General features: G+C 41.5%; 2 protein-coding genes across 10 annotated transcripts in view; both read left to right on the forward strand.

Annotated features, from left to right (window-relative positions):
• LOC117321558 (protein vav-like) overlaps positions 1 to 13,769 on the forward strand; it is a 67,417-nt gene extending 53,648 nt beyond the window's left edge. For 6 of the 9 annotated variants that reach the window (XM_033876011.1, XM_033876007.1, XM_033876013.1 and 3 more), the window contains 6 exons: positions 187 to 320; positions 2,230 to 2,352; positions 4,324 to 4,414; positions 6,821 to 6,929; positions 7,110 to 7,264; positions 10,281 to 13,769. In XM_033876011.1, the coding sequence (XP_033731902.1) occupies positions 187 to 320; positions 2,230 to 2,352; positions 4,324 to 4,414; positions 6,821 to 6,929; positions 7,110 to 7,264; positions 10,281 to 10,328 (660 nt within the window). In that variant the 3' untranslated portion in view covers positions 10,329 to 13,769. Of the gene's footprint in view, positions 1 to 186; positions 321 to 2,229; positions 2,353 to 4,323; positions 4,415 to 4,737; positions 4,826 to 6,820; positions 6,930 to 7,109; positions 7,265 to 10,280 lie in introns of all 9 variants that reach the window. The other 3 variants (XR_004531381.1, XM_033876008.1, XM_033876015.1) reach the window with 3 other exon arrangements.
• A 3,416-nt stretch (positions 13,770 to 17,185) lies between these two features.
• The window catches only part of LOC117321560 (ADAMTS-like protein 2), a 153,831-nt gene continuing 146,102 nt past the window's right edge, over positions 17,186 to 24,914 (forward strand). The window contains exon 1 of the mRNA XM_033876017.1: positions 17,186 to 17,407. Within this exon, the coding sequence (XP_033731908.1) occupies positions 17,309 to 17,407 (99 nt within the window). The 5' untranslated portion in view covers positions 17,186 to 17,308. The remainder of the gene's footprint in view (positions 17,408 to 24,914) is intronic.

The raw sequence follows: 24,914 nt of genomic DNA on the forward strand, positions 1-24,914 counted from the left end.
TCAGGATGAGTTTGATTGCAGTAATTCCAGGCTTACTTTCAACACCTGTATTTTATAAATGGCCTAGTTTTCAAGATTAACAGTAAATGAAAATCCGAGATTTATGAAAGAAACTAGCTAAAAGAGAAAAGGAGAATTATTAGATTAGTGATATGTAGTGAAGTATTGTATGCTTGTCTATAACAGCTCATACGGAAGGATTCCTATGTGGATGTCCAGATTAATGAGAATGGACGTGTAACATCACCCCCACAGCCCCACACCCACGGGGGCGAGGGCTACGTCAACATAGAGGACAGGGGTCTCACAACGTACAAATGGTAGGTACACCCACGGGGGCGAGGGCTACGTCAACATAGAGGACAGGGGTCTCACAACGTACAAATGGTAGGTACACCCACAGGGGCGAGGGCTACGTCAACATAGAGGACAGGGGTCTCACAATGTACAAATGGTAGGTACACCCACGTGGGCGAGGGCTACGTCAACATAGAGGACAGGGGTCTCACAATGTACAAGTGGTAGGTACACCCACGGGGGCGAGGGCTACGTCAACATAGAAGTTAGGGGTCTCACAATGTACAAGTGGTAGGTACACCCACCGGGGCGAGGGCTACGTCAACATAGAATATAGGGGTCTCACAACGTACAAGTGGTAGGTACACCCACAGGGGCGAGGGCTACGTCAACATAGAATATAGGGGTCTCACAACGTACAAGTGGTAGGTACACCCACGGGGGCGAGGGCTACGTCAACATAGAGGACAGGGGTCTCACAACATACAAATGGTAGGTACACCCACAGGGGCGAGGGCTACGTCAACATAGAGGTTAGGGGTCTCACAACGTACAAGTGATAGGTACACCCACGGGGGCGAGGGTTACGTCAACATAGAGGCTAGGGGTCTCAATGTAGAAGTGGTAGGTTCACCCACAGGGACGAGGGCTACGTCAACATAGATAACAGGGGTCTCACAACGTACAAATGATAGGTACACCCACAGGGGCGAGGGCTACGTCAACATAGAGGTTAGGGGTCTCAACGTTCAAGTGATAGGTACACCCACGGGGGCAAGGGCTACGTCAACATAGAGGTTGGGGTCTCACAACGTACAAGTGATAGGTTCACCCACGGGGGCGAGGGCTACATCAACATAGAGGTCAGGGGTCTTACAGCGTACAAGTGGTGAGTACATCCACAGGGGGATGGGGGGGGGGGGGAGGTGGGGGGCAGGCTATGTCAATGATCCAGTGGAGAATGCCATGGGGCTACTTCTAACAGAAATTGATTTAAACATCATATATGCATTCTGTAATCTCAAACATGAAGCTGCCTGTTCTTATGTTTTTATATGCTTTGAAGTTACTTCCCTTTGTTTGGCTTGTGCGTAACAAAACATTGTGACCCTTTGTGTGTTTCTTTATGCTGTGGTGTGTGTTAGAATGCAGTTGTCTGTGTATCCGTGTGCTTTAATTCATCTATTACAAAAAAATCACTTGTATCATCATGCCTAGTGACTACAACTAGGCCATTATTTCATTAACTACAAAAATCACATTATGGCCATCATTACAACAATCATTTGTATGACCATGCCTAGTGATTACAACTTGGCCATTATTTCATTAACTACAAAAATCACATTATGGCCATCATTAAAACAATCATTTGTATGACCATGCCTAGTGACTACAACTAGGCCATTATTTCATTAACTACAAAAATCACATTATGGCCATCATTAAAACAATCATTTGTATGACCATGCCTAGTGATTACAACTTGGCCATTATTTCATTAACTACAAAAATCACATTATGGCCATCATTACAACAATCATTTGTATGACCATGCCTAGTGATTACAACTAGGCCATTATTTCACTAATTACAAAAATCACGTTATGGCCATCATTACAACAATCACTTGTTTGGCCATGCCTAGTGATAACAGGCCAATATTTCATCACTGCAGGTTACCAATTCTGGCACGTCTATATTTATTATACCTTGTTTGGATATTAATGCTTCCCCTTCAATTCTTGTCACTTTAAATTTATCTTTGATTCTGTGTTGAAAAATGTTGATTAGGTTATAAAAGTGTATTAATTAAATATATTTGACTTCAGCTGTCTCAAAGCTTTCTGTGAATTCCCACATTTTAGTGTGAAATATATCCAAAGTGAAACTGACGTAGGTTTCATACAATGCACTTTTGTGACTGTACAGGTTTGTGGGTAATATGCAGAGGGATGCGGCAATAGATCGACTGAAGGGACTACAAAACGGCACCTTCCTCATACGAGTCAGTGAGAACCCAGGCCGTAAGGGGGAGCTCTCCTTGAGCATCAAGTAAGTAGACACCAGTTCCTATAGGTTGTCTGGCAAATAATTGTAAAATTGTCACAATCAGTTGTGGATAGAAGATATCCAAAACTTCATCGTCATATACTCGCACTTCAAATCAAACTGTGATACACATATAATGGCACAAACGAACATCAATGTTTTTTAATTGTAATTTACAAAATATGGATTTTTTGTAGATACAGAATATATATTCGCAATAATCTACATTGTAATACAAGATCCATGCCCGATAGCCTTGTTGTAATTGTCAATATTGCTATGGATGGTATTCTTTATTCATAAAATATACTAGGTAGTTAATATAAATTATAAGCAGCACTTTATATTTGCATAACTTATATAGCAATGATGATGACCTGGTCCAAATGACTCGTGAGCTTATGCTGTGGTGCAGCACCCGTCGTCCATCAACTTTTCACTTCCAGTGACCAGAGTCCCCCTCCCTAGGGGGCTAAAGGCAGGGCCAAACACTGGAAATATGCACCAAATTGGTTAAAATTCTTCTTGTTCTGCAAGAGGGAAAGGATTTGATCTGAATTATTCTTTGTAGAAAGGGAAACCAATTTGATATAAACAATGGTCTAGCCCCTTTAGGATTGAAAGGATTTGGTCCATATTTGGTTGGAAGCATCCTTGGGAGAAGGATAACAAATTTTGATAAAAATGACGGGTCTGGTCTCTTAAGGGGCCAGAGTGGTGGGACAAAATAGGGGAAATATAGCAAATCTTCAAAATCCTTCCTCTGTAGAAATGTAGAGTGTTTCCCCATAATCCAGGTGAGCAATACAGACCCTTTGGGCCTCTTGTAGGATTCAATATTTTGAAAATACAATGAGTTTATGGCGCATACAAAATGGTATTGTGAATGTGGTTATGCTGTGATGTACCCAAATATACTCTGTGTGAATTTGTTATGCTAGTGTTTGTAGACCGAATACTCTCTATGGTGTATTTTATATGTACACAACATTTGTTTGTAAAAACAAATTCAGTTGAAAGGACTGAAATTATTAACATTATTAAATTGTCATGTTCCTGGCATCTCATAGTATAAAGCATAATTATACTGAATGGGTTTGTGCTTTACAAGCTCACTCTTTCTTTAGGCTAGATATCTTCTCTGGTATGAAACTATCAATCAATTATATCAGCCCTTGACTGCATGCAATATCTATCCATCTCAGACTTCAACAAGACAATGTGACACCAAACACTTAAACAAGACAATGTGACACCCAACACTTAAACAAGACAATGTGACACCAAACACTTAAACAAGACAAAGTGACACCCAACACTTAAACAAGACAATGCGACACCCAACACTTAAACAAGACAATGTGACACCCAACACTTCAACAAGACAATGTGACACCCAACACTTAAACAAGACAATGTGACACCCAACACTTAAACATGACAATGTGACACCCAGCACTTCAACAAGACAATGTGACATCTAACACTTAAACAAGACAATGTGACATCCACCACCTAAACAAGACAATGTGACACCCAACACTTAAACAACACAATGTGACACCCAACACTTAAACATGACAATGTGACACCCAGCACTTAAACATGACAATGTGACACCCAGCACTTAAACAAGACAATGTGACAACCAAAAAAGTGGTGTTGTTTTCATCTGTCCTGTGGTTTTATATTTCTATTGTATAAAGCATTAGATTGGTACAAATACATTGTCAACATAACATCCTCAAACTTCATTGTCTCTAACCCCTAAAACTTGAAGTCAGTTAGCTTGAATACTTTGGACAGCTCAAAGTTTTTCATGGCCTTACTGACTTCGAGATAACAATGTTCGACTGTCATACAAACTTTTCTGACATGAACATTTGTCACCTCCATCTTTCCCTTCTCACATCAGTTCCTGTCATTGCATGAACTCTGCTTGCTTGTATGGACGTTTCCTTCTGTTCTTTCTAGATATGATAACCAAGTACGCCATATCCGAGTGGAACGCAATGCTGAAAATCACTTTTTCTTGGCGGATACCAACTTCTTTAAGTCCTTGCCTGTGAGTATATATGCATTACGGATGAAATGCTACTAATCAAGAGATACATTGTCACATAAAAAGTCACATATCTTATCATACAGAAGTATTAAAGTTCTTGATATTTTAGCTCTGAAATGAATTGAAATCATGTATGAAGATTGTGATATCCAGCTTCCAATTGAAGTTTACACTCAAAGGTGCAATAATCTGGTTTGCATCAAGTGACAATCATCCCAGTCAATATACCTGTTGTTTTGAGATGTGTGACTTTGTTCTGTGACAGTGTGGCTATTTCAATGAGGCTACCAACTGACCATTGTCTAAGGTGTGTTTATTTTTAGAACGTCTGAAGTGGTCAAGAATATCAAAATCCACAAAGAGGACAGCTACTATTGTCTAAACGTCGATAAATATTTTCATACTTTAAATGTAAGTATGGTGTAGTATGCTTTTTTTAGCCCACCATCATCAGATGGTGGGCTTTTCAAATCGCCCTGCGCCTTTGGTCCGTCGTCTGTCCATAAACAATTCTTGTTATCGCTAATCCATAGAAAGTACTGAAGGGATCTTTCTCAAATTTTATATGTAGGTTCCCCTTGGTGCCTAGTTATGCATATTGCATTTTGAGACCAATCGGAAAGCAATATGGCCGACAGGCAGCCATCTTGGATTTTGACAATTAAAGTTTGTTATCACTATTTCTCAGAAAGTACTGAAAGGATCTTTCTGAAATTTTATACGTAGGTTTCCCTTGCTGCTTTGTTATGCATATTGCATTTTGAGACCAATCGGAAAACAACATGGCCGACAGGCAGCCATCTTGGATTTTGACAATTGAAGTTTGTTATTGCTATTTCTCAGAAAGTACTGAAAGGATCTTTCTGAAATTTCATATGTAGGTTTCCTTTGCAGCTTTGTTATGTATATTGCATTTTGAGACCAATCGGAAAGCAGCATGGCCAACAGGCAGCCATCTTGGATTTTGACAATTGAAGTTTGTTATCGCTATTTCTCAGAAAGTATTAAAGGGATCTTTCTGAAATTTTATATGTACGGTAGGTTTCCCTTGGTGACTAGTTATGCATCTTGCATTTTGAGACCAATCAGAAAACAACATGGCCGACAGGCAGCCATCTTGGATTTTGACAATTGAAGTTTGTTATTGCTATTTCTCAGAAAGTGCTGAAGGGATCTTTCTGAAATTTCATATGTAGGTACCCCTTGGTGCCTAGTTATGCATTTTGCATTTTGAGACCAATCGTAAAACATGGCCGACAGGCAGCCATCTTGGATTTTGATAATTGAAGTTTGTTATCGCTATTTATGAGAAAGTACTGAAGGGATCTTTCTCAAATTTCGTATGTAGGCTCCCCTTGGTGCCTAGTTATGCATATTGCATTTTGTGACAAATCAGAAAACAACATGGTCGACAGGCAGCCCTCTTGAATTTTAACAATTGAAGTTTGTTATTGCTATTTCTCAGAAAGTACTGAAGGGATCTTTCTCAAATTTCGTATGTAGGCTCTCAATTTACACAGATTATTAAAAGGAAGGGAAAAATAGAGAAAAGATCAAGCTGACATGGAACATGGATCTCTTGTTTTAAATATGAGATCCTATACACTGAAGTGAATATTACCATTAGAAATAGATTTGATGAAAATGAAGAAAAAAGAAACTTGATTATTCTGTACAGTTGTTTAATTTCATGGGGCAACTATTTCGCAGTTGTCTCAGAAATAATTCCTACATATTAAATGTCACCTTCTGCAGTAAGTACATCAACCATGGATTAATTTCTATATCCGTTTCCCTATATATTGCTAATTTAAGATGCAGTAAAAAAGTGTTTGATTTCATCGATAAGGGTAAATATTCCCTTTGCTCGATGAACAAAGAAAGAGGGTCTTATGTTTCCATCTTTTGAATGACTTATGACAGTGTCCAATATTAATGTGCTTATGGTAATGACACTATTTTGACATTTGTTGCGTTGGTATAAGTAACCATCTCCATGATGACATGGACAGCAATTTAGATACACACACACTAGATTAGGAGTTCCTCCTCAAAATGGTTACTCTGTACCAGTCCTCTGTAGTGAGGAAGGTAACTGAGGAGGGTACCAGTCTATGTAGTGAAGGTCAAAGTCTCATTGAGGTCAAAGTTCTAATTCATAAATTTTCATATGTTTGCTTCACAAATCTTGTTACATTTCATATCCTGAATCTAAGAGCTTTGCCAACTCAATATTCTGAAATAGATCCTAAAACTTGTTATTGTTGTCGGCCAGTACAGGTGAAGTTTACACATTTTAGCAGTTGTTGATTGTAAATGGACATGTATTAAGCATTTACATGGGGATTATTCAAAGAGATACTGCTGTTAGTTTAGGCCTAAATGTTACATATGTCTTACACACAGGACTTGGTGGAATACTATCAACATAACTCGCTCAAAGACAGCTTCCCTGGTGTTGATACCACTCTTGTCTATCCTTTCAAGACACAGATAGGCGGGGCTACTGGACCAGGTATGTACTGAGACTATTTCATGTGCTTTAGTCTTTCTTTGGTAGAATATGTGTAGAATCACAAATCTTCTTTTCTTCAATGAATTTAATAACTGATAAAAGGTGACTGTGTTAAGTTTTTTTATTTTTTATCTTTATTTTATGTTTTTGTTTTTACAATTTCACCATAATGATTTACAGGTACGCGTTGTCTTGGTTATGCAGTAGCAGTATATGATTATGCTGCCACTGCTACTACACAGTTGTCTCTGTGTCGTGGGGACAGAGTGGCCATATACAGTAAAACAGGAAGTGACAAGGGCTGGTGGAAGGGAGAGCACTGTTCCTCAAACAAAGTAAGTAATGAGGGAGGGCACTGTTCCTCCCACAAAGTAAGTAACAAGGGAGAGCAGTAATTTCCACATAAAGTTACAGGGGGGTGGGGAGGGGTACTGTTCCACACAAAGTAGCAAGGGAGGACACTGTTCTACACACAAACTAAGTAACAAGGAAGAGTACTGTTCTATACACAAACTAAGTAACAAGGGAGAGTACTGTTCTACACACAAACTAAGTAACAAGGAAGAGTACTGTTCCACACACAAACTAAGTAACAAGGAAGAGTACTGTTCTACACACAAACTAAGTAACAAAGGAGAGCACTGTTCCACGCACAAACTAAGTAACAAGGAAGAGTACTGTTCCATCCACAAACTAAGTAACAAGGGAGAGTACTGTTCTACACACAAACTAAGTAACAAGGGAGAGTACTGTTCTACACACAAACTAAGTAACAAGGAAGAGTACTGTTCTATACACAAACTAAGTAGCAAGGGAGAGTACTGTTCTACACACAAACTAAGTAACAAGGAAGAGTACTGTTCTATACACAAACTAAGTAGCAAGGGAGAGTACTGTTCTACACACAAACTAAGTAGCAAGGGAGAGTACTGTTCTACACACAAACTAAGTAACAAGGAAGAGTACTGTTCTATACACAAACTAAGTAACAAGGGAGAGTACTGTTCTACACACAAACTAAGTAGCAAGGAAGAGTACTGTTCCACACACAAACTAAGTAACAAGGGAGAGTACTGTTCTACACACAAACTAAGTAACAAGGAAGAGTACTGTTCCATCCCCAAACTAAGTAACAAGGGAGAGCACTGTTCCATCCACAAACTAAGTAACAAGGGAGAGTACTGTTCTACACACAAACTAAGTAACAAGGGAGAGCACTGTTCACACACAAACTAAGTAACAAGGGAGAGTACTGTTCTACACACAAACTAATTAACAAGGGAGAGTACTGTTCCATACAAACTAAGTAGCAAGGGAGAGCACTGTTCCATACAAACTAAGTAACAAGGGAGAGCACTGTTCCATACAAACTAAGTAGCAAGGGAGAGCACTGTTCCATACAAACTAAGTAACAAGGGAGAGCACTGTTCCATACAAACTAAGTAACAAGGGAGAGCACTGTTCACACACAAACTAAGTAACAAGGAAGAGTACTGTTCCACACACAAACTAAGTAACAAGGGAGAGCACTGTTCCATACAAACTAAGTAACAAGGGAGAGCACTGTTCCATACAAACTAAGTAACAAGGGAGAGTACTGTTCTACACACAAACTAAGTAACAAGGGAGAGCACTGTTCCATACAAACTAAGTAACAAGGGAGAGCACTGTTCCATACAAACTAAGTAACAAGGGAGAGCACTGTTCCATACAAACTAAGTAACAAGGGAGGACACTGTTCTACACACAAACTAAGTAACAAGGAAGAGTACTGTTCCACACACAAACTAAGTAACAAGGGAGGACACTGTTCCACACACAAACTAAGTAACAAGGAAGAGTACTGTTCCACACACAAACTAAGTAACAAGGGAGAGTACTGTTCCATACAAAAAAAAGTAACAAGGGAGAGCACTGTTCCATACAAAGTAAGTAACAAGGGAGAGTACTGTTCACACACAAACTAAGTAACAAGGGAGAGTACTGTTCTATACACAAACTAAGTAACAAGGGAGAGTACTGTTCTACACACAAACTAAGTAACAAGGAAGAGTACTGTTCCACACACAAACTAAGTAACAAGGGAGAGCACTGTTCTACACACAAACTAAGTAACAAGGGAGAGTACTGTTCTACACACAAACTAAGTAACAAGGAAGAGTACTGATCTACACACAAACTAAGTAACAAGGGAGAGCACTGTTCCATACAAACTAAGTAACAAGGGAGAGCACTGTTCTACACACAAACTAAGTAACAAGGGAGAGTACTGATCTACACACAAACTAAGTAACAAGGGAGAGTACTGTTTCATACAAACTAAGTAACAAGGAAGAGTACTGTTCTACACACAAACTAAGTAACAAGGAAGAGTACTGTTCCCTACAGAATAAGTAACAAGGGAGAGTACTGTTCACACACAAACTAAGTAACAAAGGAGAGTACTGTTCCATCCATAAACTAAGTAACAAGGAAGAGTACTGTTCACACACAAACTAAGTAACAAGGGAGAGTACTGTTCCACACACAAACTAAGTAACAAGGAAGAGTACTGTTCTACACACAAACTAAGTAACAAGGGAGAGTACTGTTCCACACACAAACTAAGTAACAAGGGAGAGCACTGTTCTACACACAAACTAAGTAACAAGGGAGAGTACTGTTCACACACAAACTAAGTAACAAGGGAGAGTACTGTTCTACACACAAACTAAGTAGCAAGGGAGAGTACTGTTCTACACACAAACTAAGTAGCAAGGGAGAGTACTGTTCTACACACAAACTAAGTAACAAGGGAGAGCACTGTTCCACACACAAACTAAATAACAAGGGAGGGCACTGTTCCACACACAAACTAAGTAACAAGGGAGAGTACTGTTCCATACACAAACTAAGTAACAAGGGAGAGCACTGTTCCACACACAAACTAAGTAACAAGGGAGAGTACTGTTCTACACACAAACTAAGTAACAAGGGAGAGTACTGTTCCATACACAAACTAAGTAACAAGGGAGAGCACTGTTCCATACAAACTAAGTAACAAGGGAGAGTACTGTTCTACACACAAACTAAGTAACAAGGGAGAGTACTGTTCTACACACAAACTAAGTAACAAGGGAGAGCACTTTTACTCATACAAGTAAGTAACAAAGGAGGGCACTTTTACTCATACAAGTAAGTAACAAAGGAGGGCACTTTTACTCATACAAGTAAGTAACAAAGGAGGGCACTTTTTCCTCACACAAAGTAAATAATAGCCCCTCTCCCTAAAGAGGAATCAGGAATATTATTACTATTAATTTATATTTAAGCTAATCCTAATGCTGACCATTTTTTGTTCTTTCAATACAGGTCGGCTACTTCCCCCTCGCATACGTTAGAGAAGAGGAAGAAGAATGATGGGGAATTCAACTTTCAAAGGTCACAGGAAATGTAGCACCACCTGGTGTTGGAATGAAGACGCTGTTGTTCAGGGGTGATAATCAGTGGGGAAATTCACACCACCCATGTAATGGGTCATCTGCTTATGTATTGTGTGATAATTTGGATTAATATCCCATTATTTATAATATTCATCTTAGATAACCACCTTACTATCAGTCTATATGGAGGATTCCAGTTGGAGGTTATCATAGCTCAAAGCTATGTAAACTCATGTGTTTGATGATGTTCATATGCAGACACTTGTTACAGACTACTCAGTGTGGGACAACATCCATATACTTTGTGATTCACCTGAAGTGACACACAGTGTCAGACACTGTATGACATGTAGGACAGTACAGACAATACGTGACATATCACACAAATTGTGTGTCAGTGTACAGACTATGTGGGACATGAAACAGTGGGACACAGTACACGTCACCAAGGTTACTGGGGGTGTGACATAGTACACATGTCATCATGGTTACAAAAGAACAAATTACACATGTTGATATGTCACCATGGTTATGGAAATTGTGATATTGTACACAAGTTTGTATGTCACCAAGGTTACAGAAGATGTGACATTGCACATGTTACCTAGGTTACAGGAGGTGTAACTAACTACACATCTTACCCAGGTTGAGGGAGGTGTGACATAGTACACATGTCAGCAGGGTTACAGGAAGTGTGACATGTACTGTGATATCAAGATGTGTCCAGGACTGACAGCAATAATAGACAAAAACAGACCTTTAACTACTTATGGAAGGACCTTGTTGAACATTGACCTTACATGTGTGAACTTATATGCTCTAATAAAATTTTGCTAGCCTGCAGATATATTTCAGCATCAACACTCCCTCCCATCCAATCAGTCTTTTCCTTCATTTCTAAATATACTCCATATTTAAGGTCGCCTGGTAGATGGTGATATCTACTACTTTGAGTAATCGGACAGGAAATGATGTTCTGTTCATAGGCAGTGTAGCAGTCAGTGTCATAATCATTTTGTGTATATTTCTGTTACAAGACAAAATTATGTGGCAGAATATTTCAATATTTTCACTGGTGCTAAGTATTGGTATTCTGTCGTACCTGTGATGTGTAAAGGCTGTGTGTAGGATTCTGTTAATGCTTCATGGTAAATCCATTGTTTACAATCTACAACAGACCTTGTAAATAATACCAATCACATCATCTAATCCAGTCACAAATAAGTGGAATAAACAGTGCTAAACAGTGATGACATATCTCAGATGTCCTATATATATATATAGATATTTGTAATTATATATGTGTGTGTGGGCAGTGTATATATATATGCTATCATATACGTGCAAACATAACTGATCCTTTTTGTGCTAGGTATATAGACCTAAAGTACACAGAATGATCACAGATATCTAGTTGAACTAGCAGTTCGTGTATATGCTATTTCTGCCATTGTATTACTAGAGAAGGGGTCATGTTACATTTTACAGAAGTCATGAGATAAATTGTATAATCTGTGTTCGTAAAATAAAGCTCATCGTGTTTAGGAACAGGAACATTATTAAAACAGCACCATTTAGTGGTGTAAATGTTAACAGAATTATCGAAATATATCACAACCTTAAAGAAATATATCACAACCTTAAAGAAAAATATGTTGTATTGAGTGAATTCTACAGTACATAAAGATGAGTGGAATATTCGGTTTATTACACAAATTAGCTTCACGGGAAAATAAGTTAAACCCTTATATTGTTGTGTAAGACCAGAGCCACGTTCGATTTGCACTCTTCTCATTCTAGAATATATCTTCCGGTCACTCGATTTGAAGCTCTTCTGCTTCTGGAAGATCTTCTACCTCTTCCGTCTCGAAGCTGGAAGATTTATCTTCCAAGATGGCGGCGACCATGTTTTAAGTGTGCGAGTGACGAGTTTCACTAGAGAAGGATTTATGACACATACATGCACATGTTTGTGTCATCGTGTTTGAGAAAACTTAAAAACTTGCTTACCCGGGTATTTTTTGTTTTATTCTCCCGGTTTACTCGATTTACATATAACGGAATACGATCTTCTTAGAAGGCTTCTCTTCTTAGAAGAGTGCAAATCGAACGGGGCTCTGGGAATATTGGATTTTTATCAAGGGCATCATAATGGCATTACTACAGGTATAACATACAATATTTATGACATGGACATATTATATAGGAGAGTAGGCCTATTATGGTACCGTATTTTACTGGGTTAGTGCAGAGGGCTAGTGCATTGAAAATGGGCAAAAGTGTGGGGTGGGTTTATCCCCAGATAAGACCCTATGTAAGTGGGAAATTTTGGCAGCCATCATTGATTATAATATATGATGGAAGAGAATAGTTCAACATGTTATTATTTAAGATGTACACAATGTCCGATGATATGGAATTAATATAATGATTTACAAATTATTGACTGCAACCCACATTTTCAATAACTTCATGAAAATCTATGCTATTAATTGATTGATAATTATGTATGACTGACAGTTATTGTCTGACAAAAATATTGCAGTAATTAAAAAGATTTCAACTGAATTTATAATGAAAGAAATAATGGAAATATAAACTTTTATATTTTATTTTGCCTTCCACAAAGTTTTATTAGCACTTTCTTACATTGTAATATTTTGTATGCTGTATCATCGTAAATTTTATAAGCTATGTACTCTTTGCAGGACAATGATCATTTCAGCCATGTTATTAAGAAGCCTTGGAAAACTGGGATAATATGTACAACAATATCATGAACATGGTTACTGCTATAAGTAACAGTAGTATGTACCTGTCATAACAATATCATGTACATGGTTATAGTATGTACCTGTCATAACAATATCATGTACATGGTTACTGCTATAAGTAACAGTAGTATGTACCTGTCATAACAATATCATGTACATGGTTATAGTATGTACCTGTCATAACAATATCATGTACATGGTTACTGCTATAGTAACAGTAGTATGTACCTGTCATAACAATATCAGGTACATGGTTATAGTATGTACCTGTCATAACAATATCATGTACCTGCTATATAATGTTATAGAGTGTGATTCTGAGGGACTGGTTTCTGATGCATAATATTATGTACAGTATCGCTATCCAGATATATTTTGTTTTGTCATATCATTAAACAGCAAAACCTGCTAACAGTGAACCTCTTCAAAACCATAAAACTAGTGACAATATGAGATTATACCTGTATGTGACAAACAAGCTAGTTACTGTTTACTTAATAAGCAAGCATTCCTAGGTGAACAATGTTGACGGAACAAAGGGATTCACTAAAGTTCACTGTAGGTATTATTTGCTGTTACATTGTATTATAGTGTAACACATTGTTCTCTATTATTACATTAAATACAATCTTCAACTACAATAATTATTATGTTTTGTTTTGTTTTATTGTAAAGGCATGGTTATAGTTACAGAAACTATGTTACATATGACATATGTTTCTTATGGATTGTACATTAAATGAATTACCTATATACATAGTCTACGACATATCCATACATATCATACATTGTATCACTCACATAAACAAACTATGATACAAAAATGTATATATAAAGTATCACATCTATACATTGTATCATGCATCTAAACAATTCATCACACATCTATACAATGTATTTCACATCTATACAAGGTATTGCACATCTATACAATGTATCACACATTTATATATATTGTATCTCACATCTATACATTGTATTACGAATCTAAACAATGCATCACACATCTATACAATGTATTTCACATCTATACAATGTATTGCACATATATACAAGGTATTGCACATCTATACAATGTATCACACATATATATTGTATCTCACATCTATACAATGTAGCACACATCTATAAACAATGTATCGCATATCTATACAATGCCCTCAAACATATAAACAATGTATCATACATTTATACAATATATCTTTACCAAGTATCAAATCTATACAATGTATTACATTTATACAATGTATCATCCATCTATACAAAGTATCGCACATCTATATAATATATCAAATATCTATACATTGTATCACACATTTTTAGCTCACCTGGACCGAAGGTCCTGTGAGCTTTTGTCATGCCGTGGCGGCGTCCGCCAACATTTGCTTCAAATCGCTACTAGTCAAAAAGCTCTTATTTGATTTTGACCAAAATTTGGTCAGAAACATCCTTGGCGGAAGATCAGATTTTGTATAAATGGTGACTCTGACCCCCAAGGGGCTGGAGGGGCGGGGCCCAATAGGGGAAATTGAGGCAATTCCTTTAAAACGCTACTAGTCATAAAGTTATGAATGGATTTGAACCCAATTTGGTCAGAAACATCCTTTTGGGAAGGGGAACAGATTTTGCATAAATGGTGACTCTAACCCCTGAGGGGCCAAAGGAGAGGGGCCGCATAGTAGAAATAGAGGTAATTCCTTTAAATCGCTACTTGTCATAAAGTTATGAATGGATTTGAACCCAATTTGGTCAGAAACATCCTTTTGGGAAGGGGAACAGATTTTGCATAAATGGTAACTCTGACCCCCAAGGGGATAAAGGGGCGGAGCCCAAAAGGGGAAATAGAGGTAATTCCTTTAAATCGCTACTAGTCGTTAAGTTATTAATGGATTTGAACCCAATTTGGTTAGAAACATCCTTGGGGGAAGCCAACATATTTTGCATTAATGATGACTTTGACCCCCAGGGGGCCAAATGGGCGGGGCCCCATAGAGGAAATAAAGGTAATTCCTTTAAATCGCTACTAGTCATAAAGTGATGAATGCATGATGTAAAAACAATTCTTGAGGTCTTTCAGGCCCCTAGTAAGTCTGGACTTCGTTATTTCTTTAAAGCAGTTGGGATCCCAACACTATAACCATATATAGCACTGTTTGAGATTGACAAATAAAACGAATTGAACACCCAACACTAATTTGACATTTGGTCTAATTCAACCATTTGAGTGATACAGGCCCCATGGGCCTCTTGTTACTACGTATCAAATCTAGACGACGTATCATCTATACAATGTATTGTCCATTTATACAATGTACAGTGTATCATGCATACAATGTTACCCACATCTATACAATCTATCAGACATGTTTACAATATATCAAACACGTTAACATTGTAACACATTTATAAATGTATCACACATCTATACAATGTATCACACATCTATACAATGCATCACACATCTATACAATGTATCACATCTATACAATGTACCACATCTATACACCATATCACACCTATCCATACATTGTATCACACATCTATTAAATTTATCAAACATTTATCCAATGTATCACATATCTAAACAATGTATCACACATCTATATATTGTATCACATCTAGTTGTGTGTGTGTTAAATGGAGACACATCGTTAGTTGGGGGTGGGGGGTATGGATTACAACGGCTGTCAGTCCATCTGTCCAACCAATACTGATTTTGGAGGATAGTGTTAAAGGGCTCAGGAAAATGTTTAACCTTAAATTTTATGCACTAAACAAATTGTATGCCATCTCCGCAAAGTTAGCCAAAATTTTCGAAAGGGGGGGTCCAGTAATTAAGTGATAATTTTTTCCCCATTTTTAAGGCTATAAAAAAATCCCCCCCTCCCCTCCGAAAAAGGGAAAATTTTCCTAGAATTGGTATTCACTTTAAAAACTTATTATTTTTCATTAATAATTGACAGGTTTTTAACTTTTCAAATCTGATAGAATGTGTAAGCGAACCCTATATGCTGCTAATTTGTCGACAACAGATGCCAGTGTCGTTTCATGTTATACGGTGTTTCCTCATTCGTACCTGTCGGTAATTATTATTACTATATTCACGTTAAAACCGCACAATCTTATCCGTGTTGTGTTTCTGTCTTGTTCTCATTATGAAATCAATCAACTTCACAAATTATCATCAACTTATCGAATCTTTGTGATGAAGTAAAGCAAAATTTCGTATTAAGATATAAATATTGACTTACCAGGCTAGTGCAGACGACCGACACACAGGTCTGAGAATCTGGGATTTTGACAGGTGTAAATAGTTATTACATGTATTATTATTTCTTTTAAAGATAATATTGATGATTAGTTTTAGAATATGCAATATCGGGTTGTCCTTGGTAGTTAGTTTTTCATATTTAATTTTTAGGCTGATTGCAAGCTTATAGACCAAAATATCAGAGGAAATAATATAGCAAGGGGATTCTCATTCCGAAAGGAAAATTTCTAACGCAGCAAAATGAATTATAGAATAAGATCAACTGAGCCTTCATAACACATTCACTAACGAAATGAATGCTAATTCCCCTCGAGATCTCTGGTTCATTGATGCGGGACTCGATTTTCAACCAGGTATGCTATACACCAATAAAATCTCGTAAAGACCACCACCAACACATACAAAACAAAACAAAAAATCACACAAACAAACAAAACGAAACAAAATTGAAAACACCACAACAACAACGTTTGGAACACATGGTTTCGTAACAGGCGTGTGTCCTTATATAAGCCAGGTAACCGTAGAGACATTGCCAGGTGTGTGTAGAACCAGCCTCGGTTTAGGACGGAGATGTATTACAGTAGAGAACCTACCAGTAAGAGGATACATATCTACAACTCGTGGAGCACCTGAATAAACACACACAATACAGCCGTGAGTTCAGATAGAAAGTGGAGAAAAACGCTCGATAGACATCAGGAACCTTACACCGTCTGTATCAGGTGTCCTACTCTGTGTGGGGAGGCAGTGTCCACACTCACTCAAGTGTTTTACCAGATAACCTCAAGTACATATATATTTATCGTTTCATTTCTGTATCGTTTTCTGGTGTCTTCTGATGGAGACACGGTTATCTTTCGTGTTCCTACTGTAACCTGACTTTCCCCAGCATCTGGTCCATGCATTCACATGGTTTACTTAAAGGAGTTGTACGTTTCTCTCTTATATAGCCTTCTTATACTTCCGCACCAAATATGGACTTCCATGACACACGGCCAGGTGGAAACGGTAAGCAGTTATTGATATCATACACGTGAAAGATTTATGTTTATTAATTTCTCCCAAGCAGTTTCTTTTCTTCTGGACCAAAGTTGAAGAAAGTATTCTAAGACTACGTCTGACAGGAGTCTGACAGTAGCCTGAGACTACGTCTGACAGGAGTTTGACAGAAGTCTGAAACCACGTCTGACAGTAGCCTGAGACTACGACTGACAGAAGCCTGAGACTACGTCTGACAGGAGTCTGACAGTAGCCTGAGAGTACGTCTGACAGAAGTCTGAGACTACGTCTGACAGAAGTCTGCGACTACGTCTGACAGAAGTCTGACAGTAGCCTGAGACTACGTCTGACAGGAGTCTGAGACTACGTCTGACAGAAGCCTGAGACTACGTCTGACAGGAGTCTGACAGTAGCATGAGACTACGTCTGACAGGAGTCTGACAGTAGCCTGAGACTACGTCTCACAGAAGATTGACAGTAGCCTGAGAGTACGTCTGGCAGAAGCCTGAGACTACGTCTGACAGGAGTCTGACAGTAGCCTGAGACTACGTCTGACAGGAGTCTGACAGTAGCCTGAGACTACGTCTGACAGGAGTCTGACAGAAGCCTGAGACTACGTCTGACAGTAGCATGAGACAACGTCTGACAGGAGTCTGACAGTAGCCTGAGACTACGTCTGACAGGAGTCTGACATTAGCCTGAGACTACGTCTGACAGGAGTCTGACAGTAGTCTGACAGTAGCCTGAGACTACGTCTGACAGGAGTCTGAGACTACGTCTGACAGGAGTCTGACAGTAGCATGAGACTACGTCTGACAGGAGTCTGACATTAGCCTGAGACTACGTATGACAGGAGTCTGACAGTAGTCTGACAGTAGCCTGAGACTACGTCTGACAGGAGTCTGACAGAAGTCTGACAGTAGCCTGAGACTACGTCTGACAGGAGTCTGACAGAAGCCTGAGACTACGTCTGACAGGAGTCTGACAGGAGTCTGACAGAAGTCTGGGACTACGTCTGACAGGAGTCTGACAGTAGCCTGAGACTACGTCTGACAGGAGTCTGACAGAAGCATGAGACTACGTCTGACAACTTAGTTTGACAGTAGCATAGTTTACTTATATATATACATATTGATTTGTTTACAGTTACATGTTGAAATAATGAACTTCACATTTCTGATTCAAGTAATATTGACTTAAACTGTCGGTACCATATGCTTACAATGTGCAACGCAATAATTCTATCTCTTCATTACCCTGTATTCAACATAATCACCCAATCCTTATTTCTCGACCCTCCACCTCTCTCCACTCTAATTCAACCATCTCATTGACTTTAAATTCAATCTTGGGACTTCAGGACTTAATGTCTGGTCCCTACCACGATAGGAAGGTCGGTACACAGATTAAATATATAGTCTCTGTACCACGATAGGAGAGTCGGGGCACAGACTAAATATGTGGTCCCTGTATCGCGATAGGAGGGTCGGGATACAGACTAAATATGTGGTCCCTGTACCACGATAGGAGGGTCGGTACACACACTAAATGTGTGGTCCCTGTACCACGTTAGGAGGGTCGGTACACACACTATATGTATAAATGTGTGGTCCCTGTACCAAGTTAGGAGGGTCGGTACACAGACTAAATATGTGGTCCCTGTACCACGTTAGGGGGGTCGGGATACAGACTAAATGTGTGGTTCATGTACCACGATAGGAGGGTCGGTACATAGACTAAATGTGTGGTCCCTGTACCACGATAGGAGGGTCGGTACACACACTAAATGTGTGGTCCCTGTACCGCGTTAGGAGGGTCGGTACACAGACTAAATGTGTGGTCCCTGTACCGCGTTAGGAGGGTCGGTTCACACACTAAATGTGTGGTCCCTGTACCACGATAGGAGGGTCGGTACACACACTAAATGTGTGGTCCCTGTACCACGTTAGGAGGGTCGGTACACACACTAAATGTGTGGTCCTTACCACGATAGGAGGGTCGGTACGCAGACTAAATGTGTGGTCCCTGTACCACGTTAGGAGGGTCGGTACACACACTAAAGGTGTGGTCACTGTACCACGATAAGAGGGTCGGTACACACACGAAATGTGTGGTCCCTGTACCACGTTAGGAGGGTCGGTACACACGCTTAATGTGGGGTCCCTGCACCACGTTAAGAGGGTCGGTACACAGACTAAATGTGTGGTCCCTCTACCACGTTAGGAAGGTCGGTACACACACTAAATGTGTGGTCCCTGTAACACGTTAGGAGGGTCGGTACACACACTAAATGTGTGGTCCCTGTACCACGTTAGGAGGGTCGGTACACACACTTAATGTGTGGTCCCTGTACCACGTTAGGAGGGTCGGTACACACACTTAATGTGGGGTCCCTGCACCACGTTAGGAGGGTCGGTACACACACTAAATGTGTGGTCCCTGTACCACGTTAGGAGGATCGTTACACACACTAAATGTGTGGTCCCTGTACCACGTTAGGAGGATCGTTACACACACTAAATGTGTGGTCCCTGTACCACGTTAGGAGGATCGTTACACACACTAAATGTGTGGTCCCTCTACCTACGTTAGGAGGATCGTTACACACACTAAATGTGTGGTCCCTGTATCACGTTAGAAGGGTCGGTACACACACTAAATGTATGGTCCCTGTACCACGTTAGGAGTGTCGGGGTACACACACTAAATGTGTGGTCCCTGTACCACGATAGGAGGGTCGGTACACAGACTAAATATGTGGTCCCTGTACCACGTTAGGAGGGTCGGTACACACACTTAATGTGTGGTCCCTGTACCACAATAAGAGGGTCGGTACACAGACCAAATGTGTGGTCACTGTACCACGTTAGGAGGGTCGGTACACACACTCAATGTGTGGTCCCTGTACCACGTTAGGAGGGTCGGTACACAGACTAAATGTGTGATCCCTGTACCACGTTAGGAGGGTCGGTACACACACTAAATGTGTGGTCCCTGTACCACGTTAGGAGGGTCGGTACACAGACTAAATGTGTGATCCCTGTACCACGTTAGGAGGGTCGGTACACAGACTAAATGTGTGATCCCTGTACCACGTTAGGAGGGTCGGTACACACACTAAATGTGTGGTCCCTGTACCACGTTAGGAGGGTCGGTACACAGACTAAATGTGTGATCCCTGTACCACGTTAGAAGGGTCGGTACACAGACTAAATGTGTGGTCCCTGTACCACGTTAGGAGGGTCGGTACACACACTAAATATGTGGTCCCTGTACCACGATAGGAGGGTCGGTTCACACACTAAATTTGTGGTCTCTGTACCACGATAGGAGGGTCGGTACACACACTAAATATGTGGTCCTTGTACCACGTTAGGAGGGTCGGTACACAGACTAAATGTGTGGTCCCTGTACCACGTTAGGAGGGTCGGTACACACACTAAATGTGTGGTCCCTGTACCACGCTAGGAGGGTCGGTACAAACACTAAATGTGTGGTCCCTGTACCACGTTAGGTGGGTCGGTACACAGACTAAATGTGTGGTCCCTGTACCACGTTAGGAGGGTCGGTACACAGACTAAATGTGTGGTCCCTGTACCACGTTAGGAGGGTTGGGATACAGACTAAATGTGTGGTTCCTGTACCACGATAGGAGGGTCGGTACATAGACTAAATGTGTGGCCCCTGTACCACGATAGGAGGGTCGGTTCACACACTAAATGTGTGGTCCCTGTACCACGTTAGGTGGGTCGGTACACACACTAAATGTGTGGTCCCTATACCACGTTAGGAGGGTCGTTATACAGACTAAATGTGTGGTCCCTGTACCACGTTAGGTGGGTCGGTACACACACTAAATATGTGGTCCCTGTACCACGATAGGAGGGTCGGTACGCAGAATAAATGTGTGGTCCCTGTACCACGTTAAGTGGGTCGGTTCACACACTAAATGTGTGGTCCCTGTACCACGTTAGGAGGGTCGGTACACAGACTAAATGTGTGGTCCCTGTACCACGATAGGAGGGTCGGTACACACACTAAATGTGTGGTCCCTGTACCACGTTAGGGGGGTCGGGATACAGACTAAATGTGTGGTCCCTGTACCACGTTAGGAGGGTCGGTACACAGACTAAATGTGTGGTCTCTGTACCACGATAGGAGGGTCTGTACACACTAAATATGTGGTCCCTGTACCGCGATAGGAGGGTCGGTACACACACTAAATGTGTGGTCCCTGTACCACGTTAGGAGGGTCGGTTCACACACTAAATTTGTGATCTCTGTACCACGATAGGAGGGTCGGTACACACACTAAATATGTGGTCCCTGTACCACGTTAGGAGGGTCAGTACACACACTAAATATGTGGTCCCTGTACCGCGATAGGAGGGTCGTTACACACACTAAATGTGTGGTCCCTGCACCACGTTAGGAGGGTCGGTACACACACTAAATGTGTGGTCCCTGCACCACGTTAGGAGGGTCGGTACACACACTAAATGTGTGGTCCCTGTACCACGATAGGAGGGTCGGTACACACACTAAATGTGTGGTCCCTGTACCACGTTAGGGGGGTCGGGATACAGACTAAATGTGTGGTCCCTGTACCACGTTAGGAGGGTCGGTACACAGACTAAATGTGTGGTCTCTGTACCACGATAGGAGGGTCGGTATACACACTAAATATGTGGTCCCTGTACCGCGATAGGAGGGTCGGTACACAGACTAAATGTGTGGTCCCTGTACCACGTTAGGAGGGTCGGTTCACACACTAAATTTGTGGTCTCTGTACCACGATAGGAGGGTCGGTACACACACTAAATATGTGGTCCCTGTACCACGTTAGGAGGGTCGGTACACACACTAAATATGTGGTCCCTGTACCGCGATAGGAGGGTCGTTACACACACTAAATGTGTGGTCCCTGCACCACGTTAGGAGGGTCGGTACACACACTAAATGTGTGGTCCCTGCACCACGTTAGGAGGGTCGGTACACACACTAAATGTGTGGTCCTTACCACGATAGGAGGGTCGGTACACACACTAAAGGTGTGGTCACTGTACCACGATAAGAGGGTCGGTACACACACTAAATGTGTGGTCCCTGTACCACGTTAGGAGGGTCGGTACACACGCTTAATGTGGGGTCCCTGCACCACGTTAGGAGGGTCGTTACACAGACTAAATGTGTGGTCCCTCTACCACGTTAGGAGGGTCGGTACACACACTAAATGTGTGGTCCCTGTAACACGTTAGGAGGGTCGGTACACACACTAAATGTGTGGTCCCTGTACCACGTTAGGAGGGTCGGTACACACACTTAATGTGTGGTCCCTGTACCACGTTAGGAGGGTCGGTACACACACTTAATGTGGGGTCCCTGCACCACGTTAGGAGGGTCGGTACACACACTAAATGTGTGGTCCCTGTACCACGTTAGGAGGATCGTTACACACACTAAATGTGTGGTCCCTGTACCACGTTAGGAGGATCGTTACACACACTAAATGTTTGGTCCCTGTACCACGTTAGGAGGATCGTTACACACACTAAATGTGTGGTCCCTATACCACGTTAGGAGGATCGTTACACACACTAAATGTGTGGTCCCTGTATCACGTTAGAAGGGTCGGTACACACACTAAATGTGTGGTCCCTGTACCACGTTAGGAGGGTCGGTACACACACTAAATGTGTGGTCCCTGTACCACGATAGGAGGGTCGGTACACAGACTAAATATGTGGTCCCTGTACCACGCTAGGAGGGTCGGTACACAGACTAAATGTGTGGTCCCTGTACCACGTTAGGAGGGTCGGTACACAGACTAAATGTGTGATCCCTGTACCACGTTAGGAGGGTCGGTACACACACTAAATGTGTGGTCCCTGTACCACGTTAGGAGGGTCGGTACACACACTAAATGTGTGGTCCCTGTACCACGTTAGGAGGGTCGGTACACAGACTAAATGTGTGGTCCCTGTACCACGTTAGGAGGGTCGGTACACAGACTAAATGTGTGATCCCTGTACCACGTTAGGAGGGTCGGTACACACACTAAATGTGTGGTCCCTGTACCACGTTAGGAGGGTCGGTACACACACTAAATATGTGGTCCCTGTACCGCGATAGGAGGGTCGTTACACACACTAAATGTGTGGTCCCTGCACCACGTTAGGAGGGTCGGTACACACACTAAATGTGTGGTCCCTGCACCACGTTAGGAGGGTCGGTACACACACTAAATGTGTGGTCCCTGTACCACGATAGGAGGGTCGGTACACACACTAAATGTGTGGTCCCTGTACCACGTTAGGGGGGTCGGGATACAGACTAAATGTGTGGTCCCTGTACCACGTTAGGAGGGTCGGTACACAGACTAAATGTGTGGTCTCTGTACCACGATAGGAGGGTCGGTATACACACTAAATATGTGGTCCCTGTACCGCGATAGGAGGGTCGGTACACAGACTAAATGTGTGGTCCCTGTACCACGTTAGGAGGGTCGGTTCACACACTAAATTTGTGGTCTCTTTACCACGATAGGAGGGTCGGTACACACACTAAATATGTGGTCCCTGTACCACGTTAGGAGGGTCGGTACACACACTAAATATGTGGTCCCTGTACCGCGATAGGAGGGTCGTTACACACACTAAATGTGTGGTCCCTGCACCACGTTAGGAGGGTCGGTACACACACTAAATGTGTGGTCCCTGCACCACGTTAGGAGGGTCGGTACACACACTAAATGTGTGGTCCTTACCACGATAGGAGGGTCGGTACACACACTAAAGGTGTGGTCACTGTACCACGATAAGAGGGTCGGTACACACACTAAATGTGTGGTCCCTGTACCACGTTAGGAGGGTCGGTACACACGCTTAATGTGGGGTCCCTGCACCACGTTAGGAGGGTCGTTACACAGACTAAATGTGTGGTCCCTCTACCACGTTAGGAGGGTCGGTACACACACTAAATGTGTGGTCCCTGTAACACGTTAGGAGGGTCGGTACACACACTAAATGTGTGGTCCCTGTACCACGTTAGGAGGGTCGGTACACACACTTAATGTGTGGTCCCTGTACCACGTTAGGAGGTACGGTACACACACTTAATGTGGGGTCCCTGCACCACGTTAGGAGGGTCGGTACACACACTAAATGTGTGGTCCCTGTACCACGTTAGGAGGATCGTTACACACACTAAATGTGTGGTCCCTGTACCACGTTAGGAGGATCGTTACACACACTAAATGTTTGGTCCCTGTACCACGTTAGGAGGATCGTTACACACACTAAATGTGTGGTCCCTATACCACGTTAGGAGGATCGTTACACACACTAAATGTGTGGTCCCTGTATCACGTTAGAAGGGTCGGTACACACACTAAATGTGTGGTCCCTGTACCACGTTAGGAGGGTCGGTACACACACTAAATGTGTGGTCCCTGTACCACGATAGGAGGGTCGGTACACAGACTAAATATGTGGTCCCTGTACCACGCTAGGAGGGT

The sequence above is a fragment of the Pecten maximus genome, chromosome 2 (assembly GCF_902652985.1).
Source record: "Pecten maximus chromosome 2, xPecMax1.1, whole genome shotgun sequence".
Taxonomy (NCBI): Eukaryota; Metazoa; Mollusca; class Bivalvia; order Pectinida; family Pectinidae; genus Pecten; species Pecten maximus.